General features: G+C 31.1%; 2 protein-coding genes across 6 annotated transcripts in view; one reads left to right on the plus strand and one right to left on the minus strand.

Moving 5' to 3' along the window:
- LOC129908710 (uncharacterized) overlaps positions 1–4,434 on the plus strand; it is a 218,323-nt gene extending 213,889 nt beyond the window's left edge. For all 5 annotated transcript variants that reach the window (XM_055985432.1, XM_055985433.1, XM_055985430.1 and 2 more), the window contains 5 exons: positions 2,921–3,190; positions 3,256–3,469; positions 3,535–3,651; positions 3,707–3,970; positions 4,038–4,434. In XM_055985432.1, coding sequence (XP_055841407.1) covers positions 2,921–3,190; positions 3,256–3,469; positions 3,535–3,651; positions 3,707–3,970; positions 4,038–4,240 — 1,068 coding nt within the window. In that variant the 3' untranslated portion in view covers positions 4,241–4,434. The remainder of the gene's footprint in view (positions 1–2,920; positions 3,191–3,255; positions 3,470–3,534; positions 3,652–3,706; positions 3,971–4,037) is intronic.
- Positions 4,435–16,790: 12,356 nt separating this feature from the next.
- On the minus strand, positions 16,791–25,832 carry LOC129908711 (titin homolog). The gene is made up of 3 exons (XM_055985435.1): positions 25,422–25,832; positions 19,281–21,611; positions 16,791–18,986 (listed from the first exon to the last, which is right to left on the minus strand). The coding sequence occupies exons 1-3, from the start codon at positions 25,522–25,524 to the stop codon at positions 17,017–17,019; spliced, it is 4,404 nt and encodes a 1,467-aa protein (XP_055841410.1). The 5' UTR covers positions 25,525–25,832; the 3' UTR covers positions 16,791–17,016.

The following is a 25,832-nucleotide window of genomic DNA, read 5'->3' on the forward strand; positions in this document are numbered from 1 at the left end:
AGAAACCATTGAATTTGCTTACAATAGTGTTAAAAAGCTTTACTTGGCTTTTTACACTATTGTCATTTTTTTTTAAATAAACATCATAATTTCAAAAAAATTTTGTAGCTCAAACACATTTTCGAATATTCAAGGTTTTATTAGTATAAGTGGGTTTAAAATTGGCTTTTTATAAATAAAAAAAATGCGTACCTAAAAAAATTTAAATTCAACCTTTTTAAAAATTTTTAACTTTGTTCCAGAGTCGATTCCAACTCATTCCGAGAGAAAACACATTTAAAAATTTTGTTTTTCATACAATTTAGTACGAAAAGTACATCATTTATTTATTTTTTTAGCAAGGCTTAAATTTGTTTTCATCATTAGTTTATTTTTGACAAAAATTGAAAATGTGCCGTTTTTTCTCTGGATCTTAAATAATAGGAAAAGTAATCCAGGTTTAAGTTTATCATATGAGTCTAGGTTACTTCAAATTTCTGAAAAACCAATCCTATCGTTTGTAATAATTTCAGATTTTATCCTTTAACTTCAGACTTATTTTAGCAGTTAATTCAAAAACTTAGAAATTTTTGGTTTTCGCAGCAAAAAAAAGCAACCATTTCTAAGGTAAATTTGTCGCCACAAGGTGTTTGAAAAAGCATGTTTCGTTATTGTATCTTCCAAAAATAAAAATATTTTTTGTTTCATTGGAGTTTTTTTTTTAGACAAATAAGCTTTTCCATATTTTAATTCTTATGGCAAACTATGTATTTTAAGACCGTTATGATCAGGTTTAACAGGGCTCTGTCCAGGAAGACTGTCTATTTGAATAAGTTTTATCGATGAATATTAGCAAAACAAAATTTAAAGAAAGCCAGAAAAAATTCATTCCACTGTTTTTTACTGTAATAAGGCATTTTAAAATTTAATAACAGATTCTTACAACTACCCTTAGATTTTTGGAATACTTTTTTCCAAAACAATCTCAACATTTTTCCAACAAAACCTTTAGATAAGGTGTAAAATATCAGAAAAATTATTTATTAATCATTTTCAATAAAAATTTAAATTTCACAAAAACATTTATTTGGCTAGTAAAAATTTAGGGCTTAATTTTTAAAATAATTTTATTTTAAATAATTCTTTAAAAATATACCTATATAAATTTTGATTTCATTTCAACACTTGTAAATTAGTTTATTTTAAAATTACATTTGCACAGTAAAATAAATACAAAAACTAAAATCCTACTTTAAAACAGTTGAAGTGATTAAAAAAATACATAGGTATTAGCAGAATATACCAGCAACCTAGGGTTGATGGTATAAATAATCAAGAATGGCAACAGATGGCCGAAAATGAAAAGGTTAAACAATAGGCGAGACGAAACGATGTTTTTAACAATTTCTGCAAAAAGTACCCATCTTATCGTAAAAATTATAAATGTAAAATTTGTAGATGAATTAAAAAAATTAAAAAAAATAAAATTTTGTTCAAAATGTTGACGAAAATGCAAAAAACAAAAAATTTATATTTTTAACGAAAATATTTTGATTTTGTTAATAAAATTTGCAAACGTTTATTTTTGTGTTTTAGATAAAGTTTAATTTAGTTTGAGGTAAGGCATTAATTTTTCGAGTTCTTACAATTTTTTTTAGTTTTAGAGAAAATAGTAAAATCACCAAAAACCCAAAAAAATTTGAGTTTTGAAAATTTCGATACAACATTTTTGGTTCCCTAACATCTTAAGGAGGGAAATCCCTCTGGAATTTTTTATTTTTGAATTCTTTTTTTTTGTTGTCTAATAAATTCATTTATCAACCGAAAAACTATTTTCAGTGGTCTTAGCCTTAAATGAAGCCTCAAAAGTCCCTAGACTCCGAACCTACCACGGTACGAAAACGTAAACTTTAAACGCATTTTTCTCGAAACGCGTTTTTTTTCGCGCCGTGCAACGTAACTCAAAAACTAATGAAGCTATCGACTTGAAATAAAAGGCAAATTACTCGTTAAGTAGTTGGCCATTACATGAACCTAAAGGTTAAAAAAAATAATTACAATAAATATTTTTTTTCAACAATTTCTAAAAACATTTTGTTTTTTTGGCTTCTTATTTTTATTTTAGATTTGTTTTTACTAAATTTAGGTTCATGCAATGCGTATAAATATATTTTATTGGAAAAAAATTTCTTTTTGACTATAAATAGTTTTCTGGACCAGGGCATTGCACGGCGCAAACGCGAGGCGTCAACTTCAAAGAGCTGTAGAGCCGCCATTTTGTTTTTTTTTTTTACTTCAAAAAAATACTTCATAACGTCAATAATATTTTATACTTTTCCAAATTTCAACAAATGCTTTCGGTTTTCCAAAAAAAAATTATTGAAAAAGCTGTCTTTCAGAGGGATTTCCCCCTTTAAGATAATGTTTCGACCAAATTACTCGTTTGCGAAACATGATTTTTTTTTTATTTTTTAACCAAAAAACCTTTTGAAAAAAATTTTGCTTTTCTATAAAATCTATTGAAAAAAAAAAAAATAAATGCCAGAAAAGTTTTTTGAAAATATTTAACATGTCAGCGCGGCTCCATGTTTATTCACCAACATGTTCTTATATAGTAATTATTTTCTTTTGTCAATAGTGTTTTAAATTTTGTTTTCAAAATTGATCGTTGCAACAAAATTCAAGTAAAAAAGTCCAAATTGATATTGGAGCTATGAGACCTTTCCGTATAATTTCCAAAAACAGTGATTGTATAACTTATTTTTAGAATATATTGTTTATAAACACAATTAACTTTGATTTTTTAAATATTCATTTAATTTCGTTTAAATCCATTGCAAAAAGGTTATTTTTTCTTAACTTAACTCAATGCTCCTCTCTTTATAACAAAAAAAAAAAAAAAACAATGAAACTGGTACTTCTAATTAACTCTCCTCTACAGGGTCCTGCACTTCATGAAATCGCCGCCGACGTTGAAGAACTCCATCGTGCCGAAGAAATGGTAAAATTCCAATTGCGACATGGAAATGATTTACTTGCCATGGATTCTCTACGAGATTGTGATGTTAATGTCAAAGAACAAGGCAGACTTCTACGTCAAAATGAATTTTTAGTTTGGCAAGGACGTGGTGGTAAGAAATCACTTCGACAAGTTTTTCTATTCGAAGATTTGGTTTTATTTAGTAAAGCTCGAAGATTCCCAGATCATAAAGTAAGCCTAAAGTCTTTTAATAAAGATCCATAAATTCATAATAATGTTTTGAATTTTTTTTTTAGAATTTGGATATTTATATTTACAAAAACAGTATAAAAACATCAGATATTGGCTTGACAGCACACACAGGTGATTCGTCAACAAAATTCGAAATATGGTTTCGAAAACGTAAGCCAGAAGATACATGGACATTGCAAAGTATGTCGGAGGATATCAAAAATGCTTGGACAGAAGAGGTTTCGAAGTTGTTATGGAAACAGGCGAAACGAAATCGAGGTAAGTTTTCGATTTCGAAAAAATAAACTGCAAGGTCTTAAACTTTTTTTGATTGATATTTTTAGAAATTCGCCTTGCCGAAATGTCTTCTATGGGTATAGGAAGTAAACCTTGCTTGGATATTCGTCCGAGCAATAATCAGATCAGTGATCGATCGATTACAATAAATCAACTGGGAAAAGGTAACTTCGAAAAGTTTTAAAAATTCGAAATAGTTCAAAAGTTTTCGTATTTTAGCTCCAAAACTTAGAAATTCATTTGTTGGAAGCATGTCGGAGAACAGCAAGACTCCACGTCGACCAAATTCTTTGATATCGGAGAGTTCAATGTCATCGGGAACAAGTGGTTCCTCGATAAGTAACGGTTCTGGCGGTAGTAATAGTGGCAAGAATCCACAAGGAGGCTTAGAGCTGATCAATGAGACACAGACTCTTGTTATAAGCAAAAAAGGTCGAGGTAACCACAAACGCTCAACAACGCTTATAAGTCAGCTTTCAATGGGTAAGATTTTAGAAAGTCCTTAAAAAGTTGATCATTTTATAAATTTCTTTAACTTTTTAATTGATAGAAAGTGGAATAATGTCCGACATCTCAATGACGCCGGACAATGAATCACACGAACCAGCATGGCCTCTAATGCGAAAACCCAGCAACACTTCATCGTCATCATCCTCGTCGGCTCACACCGATTTCCCTCGTCGAAATCAAGAGCTTAGCAGCCCTGAGCAGGATCATCCCTACTTAGACAGTTCGGTTACCGTCCATTTGTAAATTTTCATATTTCTCCCCAAACAAACAACCTTGGCAACACACTCCTTCCCCCCTCCGACTCCAAAAATAATATCCAACTACTGCCGGTAATTATCTTATTCACATTCAATTAGCTTTTTGTGTAAGTGTTGTAATTCAAAAAAAGATATTTTTTATTTAATTCTTAGCACGTAATTTTCTTAAATATAAAAATAAATAATTAAATTTAAAGTTAAAAATTATATTATTTTTTGTTTTGTTAAATATTATTTACATTTATTTTTTTTTATTCTTATTTTATTTTAATATATTTTTTTTGTTTTTTTATTTTAAAATTATTTTTTGTTTATATTGATAAAAAGCCATTGTAGCATGTAGTGGAAAAATAAAAATATTTACGATATTAGATTTAAGTTTATTTTTGTAGAATAGTTTGTATATTTTTTGAAAAACATTTATTTTTTTCCTTAACATTTAGACAAAAATATTTAAAGAAAAAATTAATAATACAGTAAAATAAGGAGAAAAAAGGGGTAAATCTCGGAATGAATGTTAGTAGAAATTTTTTTTGCTCAATATCTTCCTTTTGCCATTCTATAACATATCTCAAAAGTCTATAAAAATCTCATGTTTGCTTGTCGCGACTGCAAGGTCAAATCGCGAAATGAAGATTTTCAAAATTAGCAAAAATAGGCTATGGTATTATATACACATATGATACATGATTTCAAGGCATTTTTTAATGCTGATTCCAAAGAATATAAAATAAAGACAATCTGACTTCTCTGGAAAAAGTTATACCTGTTTTTCATCTGTCAACTCATATTATTATAACAGTTGCAAACTTACTGCCGAAAAACCCTTAAAAGTTATGATAGATGACCCAAATTTTGCATGAAGATTTTAGAATCCATCATTATTAAAAATCAAAACAATCCATTACGAAAAATATATATACCTACGAAATAATGGTATTTTTTGATGGAGCGGCAAATTTTAGGATATGCACTAAAGAAGATTCTTGTTCATCTTAGGAATAAGTGCTAACAGGCTAATTTTTTCATTTTAATCTTTGTTTGGATATTCTTTAACTACCCTCAAAAATCTAAAAAAATCTCATGTCCGCAAGTCCTAATTTTCTTGGTTTGAAGATAAGTTGCAGATTTTAAAAAATTGAAAAATTACACTTCAGATATTTGTGTCAGATCAACATGAATAAGGTGCATTACTTTTCAGGGATGGTCAGGTTGACTTGTTTGTGAGTTTTGTTGGAATAAGTGTTAAAAAATACCTTTAAATCATGTCGCTTATGTTGGTATACATATAAAAATTTAAACTTTTCTTATTAATTTTTTTAAAATCTGCACCTTATTTTCAAACCAAGAAAATTAGGACTTGCGGACATGAGATTTTTTTAGATTTTTGAGGGTAGTTAAAGAATATCCAAACAAAGATTAAAATGAAAAAATTAGCCTATTAGCACTTATTCCTAAGATGAACAAGAATCTTCTTTAGTGCATATCCCAAAATTTGCCGCTCCATCAAAAAATACCATTATTTCGTAGGTATATATATTTTTTGTAATGGATTGTTTTGATTTTTAATAATGATGGATTCTAAAATCTTCATGCTAAATTTGGTTCATCTACCATAACTTTTAAGGGTTTTTCGGCAGTAAGTTTGCAACTGTTATAATAATATGAGTTGACAGATGAAAAACAGGTATAACTTTTTCCAGAGACGTCAGATTGTCTTGATTTTAGATTTTTTGGAATGAGCATTAAAAAATACCTTGAAATCATGTATCATATGTGTATATAATACCATAGCCTATTTTTGCTAGTTTTGAAAATCTCCATTTCGCGATTTGACTTTGAAATCGCGACAAGCGGACATGAGATTTTTCTAGACTTTTGAGGTATGTTATAGAATGGCAAAAGGAAGATATTGAGCAAAAAAAATTTTTACTAACATTCATTCCGAGGTTAAACCCTTATTTGACTGGATTATAAATAAATATAATTTTTCTATAGCAACCTCAAAATACATAAAAAAAAAAACAAAAGTTAATAAGTTTCTAAGCAAAAATGAAAAATGTACACTCACAAAAATGCGAGTATCAAAATTATTTTTCTATAAACAATAACAAATTCATCAACACGCTTCACCTTAAATATTATTTTTTTTTGTATTTTATTATTTAAAATTATATATATCTTATACTGTTTATTATTTAAGTATTAAGAAAAAAAAAAAACTATTTTTAAGGCAAACAAAAAAAAAAAAAAACTTGTAGGATGGTAAATCAAGAAATATTATAAAAATCAAAAATAAAGTTGTATTAATTGAAAAAAAAAACAATGTTATATAAATATATATTTACAAATACTAATAAAATTCTATACATTCTAAAAACTTAATTTTTGTATGTTCTTTTTTTTTAATTTATTTTTGGAGTGACATAAAGGGATTTATTGATTTCTGAAATTCTCTTAACATAAAACTTTTTTTTCGTGTTTATTTTTTTAAGAATTTTTTTTATCTTAATCAAGTGAGACATAAAAAAAGGACCTCTCTAAGTTTCTTGAAGGTCTGGGTGCTGAGTTATACATTTGCATCCAAACATTATTTTTTCTAACAATCTGCGGACCAAAGTCTCGAAACAAGTTTTGGTTTATTGATTTTTATTCACAGTCGAAAAAAAATGCATATTAAATTTTTTTTTTTTAATTCATCAATTGAGACATCAAAAGAAAGGGTTATTTAAGCTCTATTCATCACAGAAAACCAAAAGGTTCTTGGACGGATGGTTCCCGGGTCGAACCAAACTTTTTTTTTAACATTCCGAAGACGACATTTTTTGACTCGAAATCGGTTTTGAATTACGGATATGAGTTCATTATCATCAAACCAATGCATTTTTTTTTTAACTTCGAAAAAAATCCAAGCGGTACCCCTTTCCAAAAAAAATACATTTTTAAAAGTTTTTTCCAAATTCATCAAGTGAGACATCAAAAGAAAGGTTTTTTTAAGCTCTACTCATAACTGAAAACAATAAGTTTCTTAAAGGTTTAGTTGTTTATTTATTTGCATCCAAACATTATTATGCACGGCTGTACTCCATTGGTTATTTCTTAAGAAATTTAAATTGAAATTGGTTCAGTACTTTGGGATAAAGTAAGAAATAGAAAAAGTAACTAAGGTACTAATCATATATGTATAGATATGATAATGGAAACAAACATTTTCATAGCGTGTTTTTACCTATTATTGAGGAAAAAAAATAAAATATACTTTTTACATGTAAAAATGGGATTTTCGCCAGTGCAAAATTATGGCTCTATGGAGCAAGATATTTATTTTCATTACAATTGAATAGGTCAATTTTTAAAACCCCTTAAGTCACATACTTAAAATTTTGCAGGAGTCAATAAAAACTGTTTCATTCACAAATAAAATTATATACTTGTATAAGGATTTTTTTTTTTAGATACTTAGTGTTAGTTAAGTAAGTAGGTATTAACAAAAATACTATAGACTTGCTATAGCAATTATTTTATTACCTAACATCACAACCTATGGAGATTTAAGCGTTTTTTATTTGTTCAAAAAATGTACAGCAAAAGTTTAGTGGTTCTCTGTCGTCAGCGTTTTCCTATACATTAAATAAACGGAGAAGAAGTAATTTTAAGTAGGTATAGTATTTGGATAAGGGTTTATAATAAATGCCACGTCATTTTAAGGAAAAACGTACTTTAAAGCAGGGTTGTAAAAACTAATTTTTTTGTATCATTTAAAAAAAATATTTATTGAAAATTTAAAAAAATGAATTAAAAAAATTTTTTTTGGCAACTGAAGAAAATTTGCATTAGAAATAAATTATTATAAGTAGGTGAAATAGCTTATGTATCTCCAAAATTGTGAGAAACTCGACGAATATTAAAAAAATAAAATATTTAATGCACACATTTTGCATTGATTTTTTTTTTTCGATGCAGAAAATTTTTTATTTGCTATACAAATTTTATTTTCAATGCAATTTTTTTTCATTTGCAATACAAACATTTTTAATGTAAAATATTTTTAGTTGATATATATTTTTTTAAATTTGTAATGGAGAGCAAATGCATTAAAAATAAAATGATTTTTTACAACCCTGGTTTTAAAATATTGAAACTATTTTTTTTAACAGATATCTTCATATTTTTATATAATAAATTACCAAAATCTATAAAAATATTCATGCATGACAGTACAGACACAACTTTAAGTAGCAGGTAGGTAGGTACTAAACTGAAAATACAAGAGAGCACACCATTTTTGTGTTACTTTCAGAAGCAGATAACTTCAACTGAAATTCTCGTAAAAAGGTGTTTGGTTTAAAGACATGAGTTCATAATAACAGGCCTATGCATTTAAGAATACAAATTTACATATATTTTTTACTTGCTCTATAGGGCAAGTATTGGTTTCGTGTAGAAAAAAAAAATCGAGGTTTTAATCAAAACCAACATTACGATGATGGAGAAGATCAAAAAAGTGGTTTTCGTCATGCCGTCCGTCGGTCTGTGCGTCTGTGCGTCTGTGCGTCTGTGCGTCCATCTGTACATTGAGCTAGGGCCTAAACGGATGGATGGATTTGCTTGAAACTTGGTACAGATGCTTTTTAGGTTATTCCCTAGGTCCGTTTTTTTTATTCTTTTAATATCTCCAATTTAACGCATATCTCCCATATAACGTTTTCGAGGTATTTCAAATTTCTCGAAAACGGCTCTAACGATTTCGTTTAAATTTGGTGTTCGCAGTACTCTTATTGATTCCAACAAAACTGCGTTTTTAGTTTTTCTCAAAAAATGCCAAGAGCGGAAATATGGCGTTGCCGTTTTTCAAAAATTGACATGTTTTTTAAGTCCATATATTTCATCAAAGCATAAGTCAATTTTTTCAAAATTTACAGACATCATAGGTGTTGAAGTGTAAAATGTAAAAAAAAAATTAAAAAAAAGTTTTTCAAAAAATTTAAAAAAAATTGAATTTTTTTAACTTTTGTTTTTATTTTTTTTTTCTTCACAAAATCTTAAATTTCCAATAGATATTTAAGATAAAGTTGCTTTGAACTACAAGAGCAAGTACGTGCGACCCAGTCGTGCATTTTATTTTTTTAGTTTTCGGAAAAAAATCATTTTAAAAAATTTCTTCCAAATCCTTCGAGTGAGGCATCAAAAGAAAGGTCTTTTTAAGCCCAATTCATAATTAAAAAATTAAAAGTCTCTTTGAGGATTCGTTGCTGAGTTATTTGCATATTTAGGTACAAAAATTACAAGTCTATGTTTTTTTTTTTTTGATTTTGGAAAAATCGAAGGTTAACCCCTTTTAAAGTGGCTTTTGTTAGGAAAATTCCATAACTCCTGGGGTTAAAGAAGATATCGAGATGATTGAAGCATACATAGCCAGTTAAGTTCATAGCTCCGAATTTCGGCGAACAATTTCGACCTAATTCTATTTAAAGCATTAAAAATCTAACGGACCTACATCCTATAACTAAAAATTTAGTGGTATTTAAACTAGCAATTTGTACGCAGCAAATATTATTCGTGTACACTAAAAAGCTTTCCTAAATCTTGGCTGTTTGCAAGGATACCAATTTCAAGATTTAATATGCTAAATCATACCCTAAAAGTAAATATCTCTTTTAATACTAATATTTTGATGTTACTAAATTGCAAACTGTGACAATTGGTATTTAATCTGCGAACTTAGAAATTTTCCATTTTTTCTTATTTTGAAAACTCACGATTTTGACTTCTATTACATTTTCCATGTTAACCAATTACTCGAGCTTTATTTTTCAATCCTAGAAAAAAGGTATTTTACAAAAAAGTAAAGGTGTGAAATATCTCAAAAAAAAAAACGAAAAATGGACAAAGGGAGTTTACATATTGAAAGGCGGCGGCGGCCACGAAATTCAGCTCAGATACTACATACATAAGTATCTTTCAATTGCTATAATGATTCGGGTTTTTAATGCTCTTTTTTGCAGGACAATTAACCGATTAAACGGGTAAGCTACGTTCGATTCATCAAAACCCAAGTCAAATCGTTTTTTCTTGTGTTTTTTTTTAAACTACTTTCAATGAACATTAAAAAAAAGATCAAAGCTGCTGATTACAACCATAAAGTCACTCTCAAAGCCAAGGCAGGACCAAAAGCCATTGAACCAGCCTCCAAAATTGGCACGTGAGAAGCACTCTCGTTTTTCATGTCCACGTCCCCCGAGAGATATACTTACAACGAAGACGCGTTCGAAATTTCACTTTTCACAAATTCCTTGCAACCTTTTGTTGAATGAATTCAATTCTGTTGCTGATACCGACTGGATGCTCTGTGTGGCAGTGGTGCAGGTTAAGAAGAGCTGTTGACAGTGATCAAGTAGTTTGTATTGTTTTTTTTTTTTTTTTTACTCCGGGAACCAACATTATGTTCATATGTTTGTTTTCAAACCCAGGTTGGCGGTTACGCTTTCTTTGAAGGTCGCCCTAGTTTCCAAAAAAGGCGAGGGCCACTATAAGATGTTTGGTTTTCTTTAAGTGACTATATATTGCGACGACAACGATGCTATGACTTCGACAACAAAAAAGACACGATGATACTTATCTGAGGTAGTAAATCACTGTGCGCAGTTAGAAGATTTGTTTGTAGGCCGGTCTCTGTGGCTCTGTTATACTGCTCCTATAGCAGCTCTCAGATGATGCTTGTTTGGTCACAAAATGTAATACCAATTATCCGATGGAAAACGAGAGTTGTTGTTATTAAATGCTAGAAAGTGAATGCGATCGTGATGCTACTTAAAGAATGACAGTTGATGTGATGAGTTGGACATTTTTCTTTTTTTAATAATTTTCACAAGGTTGATTTTATAAGGCTTGTAATAATACAAGTATATTGGAAAAATGGTTATTTTTAATAATAAATTATTGTTAACTTAAGTCGTTTTGAACTTAGATGTAAGTGCTATGATTTATGATATTACCAACTCGACATCGGGAAATTGAAAACACTAACAAATTAAGGTAATAGATACACAACAACTCAAGAGAAAATTTATTAAAAATTAAATTAAAAAACATTTTTCTATTGTAAGTCCGGGGGAAACTAATATAACATGAACATTGATGAACAGCTAAGAAATTTTTTAGAAAAGTCCATTAGGTAGGTATATGTATTTTATGACTTCTTTAAAAAAAAGTCTGTTGAGGTCGTAAATTATGATAAAAACATAAGTATGCATTAAGGACCTCAAAAAAAAAAAAGAAACTTTTCTTGTTAAACGTTTTTTTGAACAAGCAAAATGATGACTTTGTTTTTGTAAATTCAGCAAAATCTAAATTTGGAACCTCATTTTATTTCTTGTGGGTCATTTATTGTATGATTTATTTTAAGCTATCAATTAATGAGGTATCATTTTACTCTGAGTTTGTCCTGAATTTTGAGGCCTACTCTTGTTTTGTTCAATGTTCATTTTGAGGCCCTAATACCTAATTTGCTCTAAGAACTTAACTATGCATTTAGGACCCTAAAAAAAAGAAAAGCCCTTTTTAAATGTGGGCCTTTTGTCATTTATGGTTTGATTTCACTGGAAAATTATTGGGGTACCAATTTATTAGCCCTTTCGAACCCAAGCTATGAAAATCACATCACAACTAAGAAATATGAATAGCAAAAGGTTTTTTTCCAAAATAATAAATAAATAAACTAATGTGTTACTCTCATGTTACATGTTAGTAAAATGCACTGCCTGGCCACCAAAAAAAACAAAACAATTTCTGGATTAACATTTTTTATATCTTTTTTTTTTCAAAATCATGACCATTTATAAAAAAAAATTTTTTTCAAAAAAAAATTTCACACCCTTTTTCGATTGAAAAAAAAAATTAAAAATATGATATTTGACAAACTTATTTTAATAATCCAGTATCTAGGCATTATCTTTCAATTAAGCCATCGAAACCTAAAAAATTATTTAATGAATATTTTTTACGAATTTTTAAAAAATATGTTACATGAGAGTAACGCTGGGTCCGAAAGGGTTAATAATAAATTTGTCGAGGCTTTTGAGCCAGACTCAAATTTTTGTGTGTTTTTAGTTTTTTTGTTTTGTCCAATTTGTTCTTAATTATAAATTTAGGATCCTAACGTCCTTGTTAAATGTTATTAATTACCTTTTTTTTACTGGGACCTCATTATAGTTTTTGTGGGTCTTTTTCCATTAATGTAATGTTTTTAATGAACAATGAATGGCCATTTTATTATTAATGTGTCACGACTTTTGAGGCAAACTCTTTAATTTGTATCATTTCAGTTTGTGGGCCCTAATTTATTCTTGTTTGTTTTTAACCAAGCAGAATGTTGATTATTAATTTATATTTAAGATCTCATTTTATTTTTTTTTTTTTATCTTTTGTCAGTAATGGAATGATTTTAATGATAAATGAATAGGGCACCATTTAGTTATTACTTTTGAGGCAAACTCTTATTTTCGTGATATTTTAGTTTATTGGGGTCTTAATTTATTTTAAGAGAAGAGTGATCCAATTATTTCAATTTTTTTTAAATAATATCTTAGAAAATCCTACTTTTGAGCCTTATGGGTCTTTTGTCATTTCTAGGGACTAATTTTGTTCAAGAGTTGTGATAATATTTCATTATTTTAATATGCTCCGGACTTTTGAAACTTCTTAATTTTGAAGAGTAAAAGTTTGATCGGAAGGTATGCGGTAGCAGTGCAAGTAGGTACTTGTGTGAACAAAATTCCACACCTAAATATCGATGTTCCAGTTTGGAATTTTTTCATACAATTAGCCTTACCGCATACCCTTCCGGTGTGGTCAAGCCTTTAGAAAAATTAATTATTATTATTTGTGTATATTTCATCATGTTTTAAATTTATAATTGAGACCTCATTTTATTTTATTTTTTTCTGGGTCTCTTTCCAATTGTGGGTTAATTTCACTGAATAATTTTTGGGACTATTGAATTTCATGCCGTTTAAAATTTAGGGTCCTAATTTATTCTAAGAACTTTGGTATGAAATTAAGACCCTGCAATAGAGTAATGTATTCTAATAAAGAGTGAGCTGATTATTTCAACAGTTTAAAATAAATGTTTTTTAAATTAAGTTTTACAAAATTCTATTTTGGGACCTTATTTTATGCGTTTTCTAAGTAGTCATTTGAGTCATTTATTTTAATATTTGAACATGCTTAATCTTAGGGTCCTAGTTTTGAAGAGTTAGGAAAATGAATCTAAGCTGCCTAATGGCATTTAAAAGTTTAGGTCTCCTGAGTGTTTGTGAGTCTTTTGCCAAATGATGACTAAGTTCACTGAATTATTTAGTAATTGGGCCACCAATTATTTTATTTGATTTCGTGTCATATCAATTTTTGAAGTCATAATTTATTCTAGCATAACTTTTTTATGAAATTAGAACCCCAAACTAAAAAAACGTTTATTCCAAATGACAACAAAATTGTAAACATTATTTCCATTGTTTGAATAATTGTCATTTTGGACCTTATTAAATTATTTTGCATTGTAGTCAGCTATAGGGCGTAGTCCTCGTTTTTATTCGTTTTGATTTTTGAGGTCCTAAGGTATTAAAAAAAATGTCTCTTAAAATATTTGTATAGTTTCTCATCAACTTTTCTTAAATATCATTTTACAAAGTTCTACTTTGGGACCTTATTTAAGATATTATAGGCACTTTTTAATTTCTAAGGAGTCAAGAATTGTGATAATATCTCATTACTTTAATATGCTCCGGACTTTTGAAACTTCTTAATTTTGAAGAGTAAAAGTTTGACCGGAAGGTATGCGGTAGCAGTACAAGTAGGTACTTGTGTGAACAAAATTCCACACCTAAATATCGATGTTCCAGTTTGGAATTTTTTCATACAATTAGCCTTACCGCATAGGTACCCTTCCGGTGTGGTCAAGCCTTTAGAAAAATTAATTATTATTATTTGTGTATATTTCATCATGTTTTAAATTTATAATTGAGACCTCATTTTATTTTATTTTTTTCTGGGTCTCTTACCAGTGGCGTACGTTGAGTCGCCGGGGCCCCAGGGTAAGACTAAATTTTGGGGCCCCTTTGATATTTGGGGGCCCCTTTGTTAAAAAAAAAAATTACGTATACGCCATAGGTTTTTTTTTTTGTATGGCTTATTTATTTTTAGGTTTATTTTAATGTTTAAATATGTTCGTAATGCACTTTGCTATACTTACTTTAAATGTCTCTCATAAAAGTAGTAAACACTTGTACTAGGGGCCCCCAAAATTAAATATTTAGGGATCCCTAAAATAAAATTTTTTTTAATAAATACATATTTTATTTTCCATCATCAGACATATTTTTTTTTTATTTTGGGGCCCTTGAAAAATTATTTTTAGAGCCTCAAAATTAAGTGCTTAAGCCTGGTACGCTGCTCGAGCTAAATTTTAGCCGAGATAAAATTCCCATACAAGTTATTGATAATTTGTATGGCACTCATTTTAGCTCGGCTAAAATTTTTCGATAATTTGTATGGGAGCTAAAATTTAGCGCGAGCAGCGAACCAGGCTTTAGAGGCCCCTAAAATATAGTAATATAATTTTTTTTAGCCAAGAATTAATAGGTATTGGGGCCTCTGTTCTGAAGTAATATTCGGAATGCCACCAATAACGTAATGTTTTTATTTTGGGCCCTGATGTATTTATGTTGGGGCCCCTGAATTTATATTTAATTTTCCATTTGATTGTTTTGAACCCCTTTTGAAGATCCTCAAATAATATTTTTTTGCTTTTTTTGGGCCCCTTATGTATTATTTGTGGCAAAGATTTTTCAAGTAATATTTTTTGGGGCCCTTAGATAAAATTATAATTTTTCTTTTAAAAAAGCAGTTAGCAGTTTATTTTTTTTTTTTGGGCCCCTGGGGTAACTTTTTTTAAAATCAATATACATACATATATTGTGTGGCTACAAATGCATTATACATTACACTGAATGACATAATTTGTCTCCCTGGTTACTTCGTAACTCAATTTATGCTAAAAGTTTTTTTCCCTGCATTGTCTCCAGTGGGGGCCCTGGGGTCGGTCGGGGGCCCCGGGGCACAGCCCCGCTTGCCCCAAGGGAGTGTACGCCCCTGTCTCTTACCAATTGTGGGTTAATTTCACTGAATAATTTTTGGGACTATTGAATTTCATGCCGTTTAAAATTTAGGGTCCTAATTTATTCTAAGAACTTTGGTATGAAATTAAGACCCTGCAATAGAGTAATGTATTCTAATAAAGAGTGAGCTGATTATTTCAACAGTTTAAAATAAATGTTTTTTTAAATTATAAGTTTTACAAAATTCTATTTTGGGACCTTATTTTATGCGTTTTCTAAGTAGTCATTTGAGTCATTTATTTTAATATTTGAACATGCTTAATCTTAGGGTTCTAGTTTTGAAGAGTTAGGAAAATGAATCTAAGCTGCCTAATGGCATTTAAAAGTTTAGATCTCCTGAGTGTTTGTGAGTCTTATGCCAAATAATGACTAAGTTCACTGAATTATTTAGTAATTGGGCCACCAATTATTTTATTTGATTTCGTGTCATATCAATTTTTGAAGTCATAATTTATTCTAGCAACTTTTTTATGAAATTAGAACCCCAAACTAAAAAAAACGTTTATTCCAAATGACAACAAAATTGTAAACATTATTTCCATTGTTTTTTTTTTTTTATAAAGTTTGAATAATTGCCATTTTGGACCTTATTAAATTATTTTGCATTGTAGTCAGCTATAGGGCGTAGTCCTCGTTTTTAATCGTTTTGATTTTTGAGGTCCTAAGGTATTAAAAAAAATGTCTCTTAAAATATTTGTATAGTTTCTCATCAACTTTTCTTAAATATCATTTTACAAAATTCTACTTTGGGACCTTATTTAAGATATTATAGGCACTTTTTAATTTCTAAGTAGTCTTGTTTCGACTGATTGGTTTTAAATTCGAAATAATTTTTAACCGTTTATTTAAATGACCGGAAGTGTTTACTTTTCCAATGTTTACATTTAAATAGCATACCTAAAGGTGTTTTCGTATATAAATGTAGGTACGTGATGTCAATTTTCGTAATGCTGCATACTTTTCAGATTCTCTGTACCTTGTACTTAACCAATGGCTCTCAAACTGTAAAAAAAAATGTGGAACCGGAAATTTAACAGAAGTCGTTGTATTTTTTAAATTTTAAATTTCGCTGTCGAATATTATTAATTCTCTGTAGGCACACCTCTTTTTTGCGAATTTGGTTTATACTTTTTCATGTCGCTAGAACTTTTTTCGGTCTCACTATTTTATAGAGAATCATATATGAAATTGATGTAGAATTTTCTGAGGAATTCGAATATTGTACTGACATATTCCAAACAATTATTTTCAATCTTATAAAGACACTTTTTTGTGACCACTTTTTATTTTTGTCCTGCCAAAATTCGCACCCGTGGGTTAAAATATAAAAATCAACAATTTTTTTTTTTTTATAAATTTAGAAGTAATTTTTATTAAAGTTATTATATTTTAAGGTTTACAGTAAGTTAAATAAATAAAGATGTCCAAGGCAAAAAAAAAAAATATTTCAACATTATTCGTATACAGAAAGTATACAACCTTTGGTAGATTCAAATAAAAAACAATATCGTCCCAGCTTCTCTGAGAACATTATAAAACTTAACACACACAAATAAAAGAGTCACGAAATTTGCAAACCATATCATGGTCATTGTTTCTTCTTCTTCATCCATTCTGGAATACTATTTCGAATGACCTCACCCAACTGTCGATAGACCATCAAAGCCAAAATCGGTAGAACCAGTCTTGCATCTTTAAACAAGTACACATAGCAGGCTGCAATAAAGAGACAAACATCGGTCATATAACTCAAGGCTGAACGAACTTTTTCTTCGGCTTCAAGAGAAAGTTCATCGGGAGATTTCTGTGGAACAGCTACTAAAGCAGTTTGTTGTTGAATTACAACCTTTGGTTCAACAGGAAGTTGTTTTTTCACTTGAACAGGTTCAGGAGCTGCCTTAGGCTGGGCAACTTGCCTATTTTTATAGTCTTCCGGCGGAGCTTCAACACTCGTTGCACGTCTATTTGAAGATGCCTCTCTCGATCGAGTACTAGATGGTACTCTTTTCTTGATGATCTTCTTAACTTTAACAATCTTCTTCCTACCTCGACTTTCCGAACGCTGGGAAAGTTGTGAAGTCGACGAAGGAGTAGCCTCTTCTTCACTGAAGACCTCCTCAACTTTCTTTTCCTCTTTGTCTTTCATATGCATTCGACTTGGACTTGTGGTCACATGCTGAGTTTGATGACGTTCGATCAATGATAGCCGAGTCTTGCCTTGAGATGGATTTGAATTCTCCGTATGACTTTCCCGTTCAGCTTTTTCCGCAGCTTTCTTCAATTCGTCAGCGTTCAAATATAACGGAGGATTATATTTCCTAGTGTTTCCAACTTGCCGAACAATATCTCCATAATGATCAGCAACAACTTTAGCTTCTTCCTGGAAAATCCTTTCGGCTTCAATTCTAGCTCGCTCTTCTTCTTCCTTGATTCTTCGTTTAGTCTCGACACTAGTTTCAGACTTGAGCTGGGGCTTTGGCGGTGCTGGTTGAGGCGGTTCAGCATTAGCTTCGGTGTTTTTCTCTGTCGGAGTTTTCTTGTCCCATTTGAAGAATGACTTAAAGCCTTTAGACTTATCGGATTTATCATTGATCGGGCTTGTTGGCATGGTTGGACTCATTGGTGGTGGTGAACTGGGTGGGTGGACACTTGTTGGAGAAACTGGTTCTTCGGTTCCGACACTTTCGTTAGATGGTCTTTTAAGAATCGGCTTTGGAACGAAATCTGGACTTGCCAAAGGCATTGGTCGATTGAGAACAACTACAGACTGTTCAGGTGTTGGAGCTCGGTAAGGTGTAAAGACCCCTGCTGACATGCTTCTTGGATGATAGGTTTCTAGTTCGGTGCTAGCTGAACGAGTTCGAGCTACCAGTTCCCTCTTAAACTTTTCTATCGAATCTTCCGAAACCGATTCTGTACTTGCTGTGTAGTCGGACTCAACATCAAAGCTTGCACCAGTTCGTTGATGATAATCACTTCCATCATCAGTTTCCTGGCTGATTTGCTTCTGCATGCGTCTTGGTCGATCTTGATATTCACTACCATCATCGGTTTCTTGACTAATCTGTTTATGGAAAGCTCTAGGCCGTTCAAAATAGTCACTACCATCATCAGTGTCTTGACTGATTTGATTAAGCATACCTCTGGTTCTCAAGAGCCCTCCTCTACTAGCCAAACTATCACTAGAGTCCCATTTTGATTTATTCCCTCCAACCATATCAGCAGACTGACGACGTCTTTCGCTACGTCTTTCAAACGATTGCCTTTCAGCTTCACTCATCGATCCAAGGCGTTTTCGGACCGGATTCACTGTTGGAACCGGAACCGATTTCTCTTGGGAAATCTTCAATTTCTTAGCCTTTTCAGCTTCTTCCATTTCGACAGCTTCATAGAATCTTGCCATGGCACGTTCGTAAAGTAATTCCGTTGAGCTTACTGATCGCCGAAGTGGGAAAGTGTGAAGATTGGAGAACTCCAGGGAAGCTAGATCAGGAGCTGATATAGAAATTGGTGGTGGTTGAAGTGCTTCTTCCAGTTCCAAATCGAAGGAGTCTTGCTCTGGAATAAAAAAAAGTAGTAGAAAAAAGTAGTAGAAAAAGGAGTAGAAAAAATTAGTAGAAAAAAGTGGGTAGTAGAAAAAATAAGTAAAAAAAAGTAGTAGAAAAATATGTAGAAAAAAATAATAGAAAATAGTAATAGAAAAAAGTAGTAGAAAAAAGTAGTGGAAAAAGTAGTGATAAAAGTAAAAAAAAGTAGTAGAAAAAATAAGTACAAAAAAGTAATAAAAAAAAGTAGTAGAAAAAAGTGGTAAGAAAAAATAGTAGTAGGAAATTAAATAATATCAGAACTTACTTTCTGTATCCTTGACCTTGCTATTTTTCTGGAAGACAACCAACATAAACTCATTGCTGGTATGGACTTCATCAAGCTTCTCAGTTTCTGACAAAGGAGCTGGATCCGATGGAGCTGATGGTTCGCTAGCTGGAGCGCTAATTTCAATTGTTGGATTTGGTTGGGCGCCATTTTGTGCACCATTTTGTGCACCATTTGGTGCGCCATTTTGTGATGTTGTTCTTTCCGGACTGAATGTTCGATTGGAATACCTTTGAACACGATGATGTACTTCAAGTTCTATTGGTTCTTCACTTCGTTGTAGAGCCTGGGAGGTCTTCTTTGATTCTGGAGGAGTTTCCGGAGGGGGTTTGGTGACTTTCGGAACTTCTGGAAGAGTCTCAGGTGGTGTAGATTTCTTGACTGGTCCCGGGGGACTTAAACTACGAACTCGAGACATCGTTGGAGGTTCATTAGCCGGTTCGGCTTGTTTCTTCGGAGGTTCCTTAGTCTGTTGAGTATTTGATTGTTTCAAAAGTGGTTTCTTTGGAGGTTCTTTAAGCTTCAATTCTATTGGAGTTTTAAGTGGCGATGGAGTTTGAGGAGATGGCGGTGTTGGTAGTGGAGCAGGAAGAGTTGATGTTGCAGGTGTAAATCTCAAAATCGGTGCAAGTGCCGATGTTAGAACTGGGCTTAAGGCAGGGGCTATTGATGGTGAGTTGAGAGTTGTAACAGCTTTGAGTGGAAATACTGTTGGGGAGATTGGTCTAGAAGGCTCTGATGGTAGTGACAAAGGTGCAAGAGCTGGTCTTGGAAGCATTTTCTTTGGAAGAACAGGTGCCGTTTGGATTTCTTCATCTCCATCGGGAATTCTCGGACTTGGACTGCGCCTGGTCAAACCTGTTCCCGGAACAGCCATTTGTGTTGGCGATGGTGGAGTTCTTCGAGACTCTGTAAGATTAGTTCCATAAGACATCTCCCGGTGCAAGTCCTCGTTATCCAAAATTTGAGGTTTTGTTTTGCGATTCTGTAATGGTGATGGTTGTCTTGGAGTTGTCTCCCCGCTTCTCTCTTCACCATCTGGGACCGCTCTTTGAGGAGATAAGGTCTTGCGCCGAGGTGGAACTGGCTTATTCACTTCATCGCCGTCGGGCGAATTCAGCCCACGCTTTGGATCGGGTATGAATAGAACATCAGATTCTTCGCCAGGGTCACTGAGTCCATATGGATTCTCAGCCTTCACCCTGAACTTATATTCAGAGCCTTCAATCAAGTCGTTCAAAGTTGTGCTAAGCTGTCTTGTGGTTGCAGCTTTAAGCCAGACATTCCAACCGATCCGGAAGTACTCAACGATGTAGTTGCCAATTTTACAGCCTCCGTCGTCTTCAGGAGCGGTCCAGGAGAGGGTAGCAGATTTTCCGTAAGAGGTGTTTAAGCGAACTTTTCCCGGTGGATAAGGCCTTGAAGTGACGGTAACCAGGAAAGAAGTCGCATCTTCTCCTAGCTTGTTCACAGCTTTTATACTGTACTCGCCGCGGTCTATGCGTTTAACGTTGTCAATTTTGAGTGAAGAATTCTTGTCCGTTGTTACCAACTCATGTCGACCGCCATTTGTAATAAATTCTCCTTCATGTAACCAAACCACTGACGGAGGTGGTTGTCCGGCAATGCCCACTTTCAATCTCAAGACTTCATCAGCCTCAACAATCAAACCATCTTCATAATTCCGTGGCAATCGAATTTTTGGGGGAGCTTCAACCATCAATTTAGCCTTGGTTACAACATGACCAGCTCGATTCGTTGCTGTGCATTTAATTTCACCCTCATCGGTCAGTGCCACCTGGTGGATAATCAATACACTAGCGTCGTTGTCGTTTACAATTTTCGTTCGTCGACTACTAAAAATCTCGTAGCCATCTTTAAACCAACTTATCTCGGGCTGTGGTTGCCCCAGAACAGATACTCGAAACTCGACGCGTTCATTTTCCACAACGGACATGTCGGTGAGTTCGTTAGCAAATCTTGGCACACTGATGGCATTTCTTTGCAAAGTCACAGTCAGCGGATCGGACAGTTCACTTGGATCGGATTTGCCAACGACATTTTCAGCAATAGCACGGAATTGATAGCGCCAACCTGGTTCTAAACCACTTATGGATACTTCACATCCGGTTACGGGGGCGGGAGTGGAGCGAACCCAGTGGGGGGAACCCATGCGACGATGTTCGATGATGTAGCTGGTGATGGGTGAACCTCCGTCGATTTTTGGTCGTTCCCATTTTAAGGTTACTACGTCGGGTTGTTGGTCGGAGAGGGGGATGAGGATGGGACGTCCCGGCGGTGATGGTCGTTCTAAAAAAATGATGTACACAAAATGATATGATAAGTATATTGTAAACATTTATTGAGGAAGTTTAGTTCGAAGAGTTTAGTTTGAAGAGTATTATAAAAAAAGATTTCGGCTTTGGAATGTAAAAAAAAAATGTTTGTTTGGAGATATCTCAGGAACCAGACCTCCAAGAAAGGTTTGGTTTTCAGTTATGAATAGAGCTTAAAAAGACCTTTGGAGGAAATTTTTATAAATGCATTTTTTTTTTGACAAGGGTTACCCCTTGGATTTTTTTCAAAAATACAAAAAAAAAATAATAACACATTTGAAATTTGTTTACCCTTATGCGTAGACTTGTTGATACTGAGCCCATATCTTTAGTACAAAACCAATTTTTAGGTTTTGGTCAAAAGATATCGGCTGCAGAATTTATGAAAAAAAAAAAAAACTTGTTTGGTGGCAAATATCTAAGGAACCAAAACTCGTTCTTTATATTCTTTTGTGTTACCTTTTTATAAATTTAAAATTTTGTTTGCTGATTTCACAAACAAACCAAGCCTTACTTACCCTTAGAATAAAAACTCAATTTTTACTTGCGATTATGTAGGTAGAAGGAATCAACATGGGAAAAAATTTATTTTTCAAAAATGGCTGATTTTGATTAAAGTTTTTCAACGTACAGAAGCAAATAACTTCGTACTTTTGAAAAAATATATATTTTTTTAACCCTTAATAACGATACCTGGCATAGAATAATTTTCTGGATTTCTGACTTCCTTGCAGACGACTAGACAGATTTCAGCAAAAAAATTTGTTAAAAATGTTTTATCGACTTTAAAGCTAAAATAAAAAATAAAAAACAAATTTTGGCTTTTTAGAAAAAAAATTCCAAATTTTGTTTTATATAATTTTTTTTTCAAAACGGAGCAATCAAGTTTTTTAAACTTTATTAATAATGTTTAAAATGATAAATCAAATGATTTTTTTAATGCTTGAAATTTTGTATTAATAAAAAAATGTTAAAAAAAAAAACGGATTTAAAAGATTTAGATTTTATTATTTTTTTCTAAACATCCTTTTGCTAGTCTCGACTAACAAATAATACTAAATATCAAACTTAATGTAAAAAGAAGTTTAATTTCTTAAATCAAATTTTAAAATAGTTTTTTTTTTTCAATGTCCTACAAAATTAAGTTAAAAAATATTCGTTCTTCATGCAGTTTTACACCAAAAACTTCAATTTGTATGCATCTTTTGCCATAAGAGGAAGTCTTGCATATTATTTTAATTTATCAAAGAGAAGAAAAAAAAATATTATAACAAACTGAGTTGCTAAAATAGCCTTTTATAAAAAAAATTTGATAAGCTAGCTTTGTAATATAAAACCTACATATTCGAACAAAAATTTTATTTTCATTAAAAAAAAAAAATATTAGAAGATAATGCATAAAAAATAAAATGCAGGACTAGGTCACACGAAGTTACTTAAATGTTTAAGAACTTTTAAATAGAAATTAAGAAAATGTATATGAAAAAAAAAAAACAAAAAATTAATTTTTCAAACATAAAAAATAACATCTGAAATCAAATTGCCCCGAAAAGAAGTATGCAATTTGATTTCTTTTATTAAGATGCATTTTTAGAAAAAAAAATTCAAAGTCCGTTTTTTTTTAAACTTATTTTTTTTAAGCCTTTGTCTGCAGTGTCAGCCATTTTTGATAGCCAACTTATGCAAAATTGTAGGACCTTAAAAAGCTTGGCATTTAAAGGGTTTAAATGATTTAAAAAAAAAAAAAAATTTAAATAAAATAGTTAGGCATGCCATTCTGTAGAAATCACTTATCAACATCTAAAACCAAAATTTCAAAAATTTTCAAAAATTTGATTTTTCAAAAAAAAAATCCAAATCCAAAAATAAATTTTTTCAAATTTTTATTTCTGATTTATATTGAAATAATATAAATGTTTATTGAATTAAAAAAAAATTCGTTGAAATTGAACTAATAGTTTGTCAGAAAATAAGATTGAAAAAAAAGGTTAATAATAATGATTCGAAAAAAAATTTTTCTACGAAATGATAACAACTAAAATTTGAATTTTTTTAACAAAGTTGTTGGAACCGTTTTTGAGAAATTAAACTTTTCACATATATATATATTATATGACACACAGAGAAAAAATAAGGCAGGGATGACTATGCTTCTGGTATATTTAACTTTATTTCTGGTATATTCAACTTTATTCTGATTAAATATACTAGAAGTAAAGTTATCCCTGGCGTTATGTTTTCTCCGTGCAGGTACCTACCAAAAAAATTAATTCCAAAAACTCATCTTGAGAGTCTCCAAACAATGCTACATACAAAGTTTTATGTTAATCGGTCCATCAATTTAGGCTGTAGATCCTTATACGGACAGACAGACAGACAGACAGACTGACTGGCAGACAGACGGACCTCCGGGACCCACTTTTTTTGCATATGCAAAACTGGGTTTCAAAAACTCGCTCTTATAATAAAATTTGATTAGAATCTTAAAGCTTTTATTTAAATATTTTAAATATTCGTAAAAGAAAATTTTTAATTTCATTTAAAAGGAAAATTCAAAAGATATCTTAACAAAAATAAAATATACTTTTTTAACAAAAATAAAAATAAGTTGGGTTCTTATAAAAAAAAAATATCATTCTTAAGATACTACGGACACATACAAATAAAATAAAAAAAAATTCTTCTTTAAAACATTTATTAAATGAAAAAATTAAAAAAAAGGGAAAAAAATAGTTTTTTTCTAATTATTTAATTTAGGTATTGTTAAAGAAAGGTTCAAATAAAAAAGTCCCCGCTTTGCGAGAGAAATGTTCACGTGCGATCGCATGTTCTTGAAGATCAAGTGAGTTATCCAAGTTATCAAAAAAGTGTTTAAATAAAATTAATAAGTTTTTACACTTTTTCTTTAGATACTCTTGTTTCAAACAAAATAATTTCATCATAATATTTTATCATGTCCACAAATGAGTACATGTTTGTTTTTTTTTTTATCAAAATGAAGGGAGTCAGAAAAATTTTATTTTTTCCAAATTTGTATATTCCAGATAGTAAGATGAAGTATACACCGACCTTAGCTTTCTTATACGATATTGCAATTTTGTTTGCATATATCATTTCATTCCTTTTTTCCAAAACCTACATATTTTTATATTAAAGTTAAAGTATTTAAACTGCGCATTTTTTGCAATAGACAGAAAATCAAAAATTTAGAGCATCCAGTTATTATCTTAATCAAAATTTAACTCCAACGAAAAATTCCCATTTTCAAATCTTGTTTAAGAAATATCTCTTGTTTTTCCTTTGCATTCTTAAGAACTTCAAAACAATTCACCTTATTTCTTCATATTCTAGCATACACATCTTTCTCTGATCAAAAAAAGGAAAACAAAAACAACAATAAATTTGTTTTGCTTATTATTTTTGTTTGACAGCATAAAATATCCACAAAAAACACCGCTAATCTTATCAACTTAAAAGCTTTTAACTTTTTCGAAATTAAAAGTTTTTTCGCGCATGACAAACAACTGCAAAAAAAAAAAAAAAAAGGAGAAAGAAAAAACTTTTTCGTTGAGTTAGCAAAATTGATTCAGAACAACCCATTTCACACAACCACTTCAGAGTAATATTCTAAAAATACCCATTTCTAGCTCCGATCTATGTAACAATGAAGGCGTCGCGACGTGGAATGTGATGAAAATTGTTCTCAATTCTTCCCTCAAATGGGTGTGAAATTACTTTTTTTTAATATGCATTTTTCAGTAGATTTAAAAAAATTTTTTTTTACCTGCAGATTTCCAGTGAACATTCTTTTTAGGTCTTCCACTTTGCGCTTGTTTCTGCTGTCGTCCTGGCTGATTTCCCATGAACCACGAAGAAAATTTCTTCATTGAAATATAATTTTTTTTTTCTTTTTTTGATTTTTCTCTATTTTTTCAATTTTCACTGAACAACACAAAAAAATTGAGTTTTCACTTGAAATTTTCTTGCATCGCACAAACGAATTTAGCAGGATTTCGCACGAATATTTGGTTTTTCTAAATAAAAAATGCTTGTTTGAAAAAATATTAATAATTTTCTTAAATTTTCAACAATTTTTCGGGATCTCTTGGACCCATTTTTTTTTTTCTTCTATATTTTCTTTAGACGTTGAGTAATCCCGTATCGCGCACTCAGCACTGAAGACACACACCATCTA

This window comes from Episyrphus balteatus, chromosome 2, assembly GCF_945859705.1.
Source record: "Episyrphus balteatus chromosome 2, idEpiBalt1.1, whole genome shotgun sequence".
Classification (NCBI taxonomy): domain Eukaryota; kingdom Metazoa; phylum Arthropoda; class Insecta; order Diptera; family Syrphidae; genus Episyrphus; species Episyrphus balteatus.